This window comes from Condylura cristata, unplaced genomic scaffold (assembly GCF_000260355.1).
Source record: "Condylura cristata isolate star-nosed mole 26May11 unplaced genomic scaffold, ConCri1.0 scaffold00003, whole genome shotgun sequence".
In the NCBI taxonomy this organism is placed as follows: domain Eukaryota; kingdom Metazoa; phylum Chordata; class Mammalia; order Eulipotyphla; family Talpidae; genus Condylura; species Condylura cristata.
The window spans coordinates 33,104,095-33,110,018 of NW_004567104.1; the positions used below are offsets into that span (position 1 = coordinate 33,104,095).

The following is a 5,924-nucleotide window of genomic DNA, read 5'->3' on the forward strand; positions in this document are numbered from 1 at the left end:
ATAAATAAATAAATCTTTTTTTTTTGTTTTTTTTTTAAAGATTTATTTATTTGTGCATACAGAACTGGGGTACAGGCCAGAGGCTCAGGGGCAGGTCACCTCCGGGGCAGGCGGGAATGGAACTCATGTGGAAGCGGCTTTAGATTCTCAGTGCTGTGCTTTAACCCGCTGAGCCACCAGGGAGGGCCCATAAATAAATAATGTTTAAAAAAAAAAATCACGTAAGAAGTTAATAGCTTAAGACAATCAATCTGCACATTGGCTGGAAGAGAAAGGAAGGACAGGATAGTGTGGCAACAAGTCCAACTGAGAGGTCAGAATACAGGGTGAGGTGACATCCTCTGAAATTCAGTGAAACAGTGAGGAGAGACAAAAGAAGCCAATCTGGGGATAACTGAAAGAATTTGGAGGAAAATTAAGATAAAGAGATCAGGAAGAACCTCAAACTAAGACCACTAAGCAAAAGTGATACTGTTAACAAAATTAAAGAAAATGTGAAAGAGCCAGTTAGGAAACGCAAAAGCATGAATGCCATTTTAGATTCACTATGCCCTTATGTCAGTTTCATTTGATTTCATCAGTAAGTCAGGAGTAGAGAGGCTTCCCTAATGTTTCAAGGAGTTAAGTCCCAGCACTATCAAGGTATCGACAACCACTGCAGCACGAGTTCAATCCCTAGCCAGGGAGCCACATGGCGCAGCAGACCTCTCCTGTCTTGCACACTGCTCCCCTCAGCAGTGTATTTCGGTCAATCTGCCTGTTCTGCTCCCCACTCTGTCTCTGGTGAAGCCTCTCACCACCCACACCTTTGGCCTATACCGCAGTCCTAATAGCATGCATAAACAAATAAATCTTTTTTTTAAAAAGTCAGGAATAGAGGTATCCGTTGATGCAAAGGAAGGACCAGTGAGAGTGATAAAGAGCTGAAGGTCAAGGCTGAGCCTTGGGCATCACCCAAAAGTGGAGACTGGAAGGAAGGAGGCAGGGGAGAAGGAGGCAGCAGAAGCAAGTGGAGTGGTCAGATAGACAGGTAACAAGATAGATACAGAACCACATACTGTAAAAGTCTTCACAGAAAGGCAAAGTTGAAGATAAGCAGTAGAAGAGTTATGGAGTTACAGAACATCATCATCTCACAGAATGGACAATCTCATCCAACTTTTCATGTCTTGTCTACATCTCTTTTGCAGATGAGACCTCTCCTTGACTTTAACTCTGTCAGTTGTTCTAACCTTCCTACCTCTACATCTTTGCTTATGCTCCAGCTAAAGGAAAAGGAGAGTCACTAAGAAAAATACTCAAAGAATCGAAGATGAGAAAAAATGTTTAGTGGTATAGATATAGATTTGCTGTAGTTTTATCTTTTCACCCTTTGAGAACTTGGCACAATTTTCCTCCCTTCTTTTTAAGTACTAAATATGCACTAAAGACAATTTATAAAATATGGATGTTGAAAAAGAAAGGTAAAACCACCTCTAATTCTCTTTCAATGCATAATCACTTTATGTTGTTGTTTACTAATTTTTATCCCTGTTAAGTATATATGCATGTGTAATTTACATGTGTAAATTACAAAAAATACATGTGTCTCATGCTTGTGCTTACACAAAAGTTTTACGTCCTACTTTGTTCTAATATTAAAACAAACTTCTTTTCATTCTGGTACATGGTATTTCTAAGTATCACTTCTAACAGCTGGATAAATTCATCCACATAATTAATCACACTTGTATGTTATGACATTCAATATTTCTCATTTTCCTATTTGTATATAGGAACATCTTTATAGTCTTTTTTTTTTTAAATCAGGGACAATTAAAGTATCTCTGAAGTGAAATACCAAGTCTAAGGGTATAAATGTTTTTAAATTCTTGACAAATATCCTATAAGGATAGTTTCTTTATAGTCACCAATATCTACCTGGCCCTAGGGTATTCCTATAAAGAAGCAATGTGCAAACGGTCCTGAGGCCCTACAGTTTATATATTATGTTCCTTCCTCCAGTAGCTAATTCCCTCAGTGATGAAAATCTCACTGGTAGATGGAGCTAAACATAGCTGAAGTAAATGCTTAAGTCAGCATTTAGCCCTGGTTCTATGTTACCCAAAACATAATTTCTTGATTTGGTTCGTTTTAAAGGGGAGTCTTAAAAGATAATTTCTAGGCCCTCCCTGGTGGCTCAGCGGGTTAAAGCACAGCACTGAGAAGCTAAAGCCACTTCCGCATGAGTTCGATCCCCGCCTGCCCCGGAGGTGACCACATGGCGAGGCAGACCTCTCCTGGCCCGCCCGCTGCTCCCCTCAGCAGTATACTTCGTAGATCTGCTTGTTCTGCTCTCCACTCTGTCTCTGGTGAATCCTCTCACCGCCCCTGAGCCTCTGGCCTGTACCCCAGTTCTGTATGTACAAATAAAATTAAAAATCTTTAAAAAAAAAAAAAGATAATTTCTAGACCTTCCTTGGGTGAATTGATTGTTTTAAAATATTTCAGCCTAAAGCCTTCAATCAAGAAATAAAAATGACAAATGAGGGAATCATAGCTACACATGGACACAGCCAATACAGGTACAATTGAGAGGCCTGGATGACAAGATAGGGCGTGACCACCTCTTTTAGGTTTTTTTGATTCCAAGTTGTTCTCATCTTTAGGAGCTGCTTAAATCAAAAATAAAAAAATGATTGAAAACTTACGGGATGGAGCTTTTGGACTTTCCTGTGGTTTGGTACAAAATCCATTTATTCTCTTTAAATAAGAGTTTCTGGTATGCCTCAGTGGTGAGGAGGCACCTCTTTCACATAACCTAAAACAACCTCCTAGGAAAGAAAGAAAAATGATTTCAGAGAAATAAAATCCAGTGTCTTAAAATGAGAAATAACTTGCAAGGTATACATTTCCTTTATAAAAGTTAACTCATTTAAAAATACTCTGTATTTCATACACATAAACTAAGGTGTTACACTTGCTGGTGCTTTTAGAACATAAACATTTTATTAGTTGAATAAGTTTTATAAAATTACTTCTCACATATGCCTTCTCATAACAAAAACAGTTCTGGTGGAAATATTCTGTATCATGAGGCTCATCGAAGTAAAGATTAGCAAGGAACCAGAAGTGATAAGCCAAGAGGCCAAGCTGCTAGAACTATTCTGGCAAACACTGGGTAAGGGCGCTACCATGGCCAGCAAGAGGCTCTAGGAAGCCCCATTCTTTGCAAGCCAAAATTCTCTAATTAGAAATCAACTGCAGATGAAGTCATGAATTGCATAATTTTAAAATTATATAAACTCATAGAACTATCTATGTAAAAGTGAATATGAGAGAATATGTGTTTAAATTTCAAAATCTAAACTTTAAGCATCTATAGAGGCTAGCATTACAAACCTCCATGGATTCACTACCCAGTTTCAACAATGGTCAATGAATAGTCTCAGCTGAACACCATTCACTACCTAGTCCCTACATGGATTGTTTCAAAGCAAATTGGAAACATTTTATTACTTCATTTACAAATTCATATTTAGTATGCATCACAAAATAACTTTTTAAAATCATAAGAATATAATTAATATAGCTAAAACATTGTCCTTGCTATCAACACTTTGTGATCAAATATTTATAACTCAATTTCCTGAGGGGTTGCACAATTTTATTTTTGTAGCTGGTTTATTCTAAAAAGTAAATACATTGACTATGATGTATCCTGTGTAAATATTCCCTTTTATCATGCATTAGTGCAAGAAGCAAGATTATTAGTTCTGTAGAATTTCCCTCTTTCCAGATATTGCTGACTGCTTCCCGTAGTGTTAACATATTCTTCTAACTCCCCTATTTTCCGTAATCAGATTTTTGAGGTTTGACCATAATCAAGTGAGAATTTTTAGCAATGTCAGAAGTGGGGCTGTGTACTTCCCAGTGCTTCACATCACGAGACACACCTCCATTTTGATCAGTAGATGTTCTTAGGCCCGCTCATCCCTTACATAGTTTCCCATGTACTTTTCATGTGATGTTTAGCACACACTTGTCATTGTTACCTAGATCTATGTTTTCATTAAAGGTGGCAAACTCTCTCCAAGGTGCTCTGATTTCTTTAAAGGGAAATGTTTGTATACATGCCTCCAGGAGGCAACCTGAGTTCTTTCTTTGTTTCCAGGCCTTTTCAGGGGAAAGAAATAGATTTGCTGTTTTTTTACCCCCTTTATGTCTTGCCTTTTTTTTTTCTTTTTAATAAAAACCCTTTTCGAGGTAACACTAATTTGTAACACTGCATAAGTTTCAGTTGTTCAGTTTAATACTTCAAACCTTGCACACATGTTATATATATAAAGCACATGAATACTTCAACATCCATATGTACAATGTACAGCATAGATGGCAGGATTATAAAAAGCCCAGTTTCTATCTTAAACATATACTAAAGCATTTAAGTTTTCGTTAGCAGTCTTTACCTTTAGCCTTAACATGAAAAATTTCCATTGGCTGATAATCAAAATTCAAAGCAAATATAGCCAGAAGTAATTCTTATATGTGTGACAGTAAAGGGTATAACATTGAGTATTGGGGGTGGGGGGGACCATGAGATGAGAGAGTAGTGATGAAATAGGAATTCAGTCAGAAGACCACAAAAGAGCTCTAGGGTACTAAGGAATGGAAGAAACGGAGTATGTAGAATGGGTAAGGAAAGGAAACAGAAAAGGTACCAGTGATAAACCTGGTGAGGGTCCTGGCAACTCACGATGCTCTGAGTGACAGAAAAAGGTTGCCTGAGATTTGCCTTAATGCAATGAGTGTGCCCTCACAGAACTGTGCTTAAAGCACAGAGTTCAATAGTTTCTAAATTTTTTGTTAGGAGGCAAACAGTCTATATCTTTGATGTTCAAAGTCCTGGTTGGTCTTTTTAACTTCAGTCTGGAACAATAAGGGGAGGCAAGAAACAAAACATACAAAAAAACCCACCCTTATATTTGTAGAGTCTTAAAATAAGACTTATTGATGCATAATACACATCCTAAACTTCATCCTTTTAAAGCTTTAAAACCACTATTCAGTGGTTTTTATTATATTTGCAAAGTTGTATATTGCTGTCTAATTTCAGAGGATTTTTTTCTTTCCCAGAAAGAAATTCCAAATCCATGAGCAGTCACTACCTACTACTTCTTTCACCCAACCGTAAGACACTGTCTAGCTACTTTCTGTCTCTATGGATTTGCATATTCTGGGTGCTTTATGTGATGTAATAGGTCGCTTGTTCTTTCCCAAAGCATACTGTCTTCAACTCCTGTGAGTGGCTCCATTCCCTTAGCAAGTTTTCAGGTTTCATCCATTTTGCAGCATTTACCAGTATTTGATTGTTTTTATAAATCATTTTTGATAGAATTTATTCCATTTCATAGATAGTCCATATTTTTTAACTACAGAAATTTTTATCTGATGAAGTCTAACGTAACCATATTTTTATTGTTGTTTAAGCATTTGGTGTTATGTACAGGTCACAAAGGATTAACTCCTATGTTATCATCTATGAATGTTATAGTTTCAGCTTTAACAGTTAGGAATGTAATCCATTTTGAGTTACCTATATTCTAAGGATGGGATCCAACTTCACACTTTTGCATGTAGATACTAAGTGTTTCCCTGCCCAGGGAGGTGACCTACATGGTGTAACAAACCTCTCCTGTCTCGCGCACTGTTCCTCTTAGCAGTATATGTCAGGCAGCCTGCTTATTCCGCTCCCTACTCTGTCTCTCATGAATACTCTCACTGCTCCCCCCCCCCAACTCCTGCACCTCTGGCCTGCACCCCAGCTTTTGTATGCATACATAAAATAAATCTTTAAAAAGAGAGAGAGAGGCCCTCCCTGGTGGCGCAGCGGGTTAAAGCACAGCACTGAGAATCTGAAGCCACTTCCGCATGAGTTCGATTCC

General features: G+C 37.8%; 1 protein-coding gene across 1 annotated transcript in view; it reads right to left on the reverse strand.

Moving 5' to 3' along the window:
* The window catches only part of FAM162A (family with sequence similarity 162, member A), a 17,385-nt gene that overhangs the window by 6,789 nt on the left and 4,672 nt on the right, over window positions 1–5,924 (reverse strand). The window contains exon 2 of the mRNA XM_012729856.1: window positions 2,691–2,813. Within this exon, the coding sequence (XP_012585310.1) occupies window positions 2,691–2,813 (123 nt within the window). The remainder of the gene's footprint in view (window positions 1–2,690; window positions 2,814–5,924) is intronic.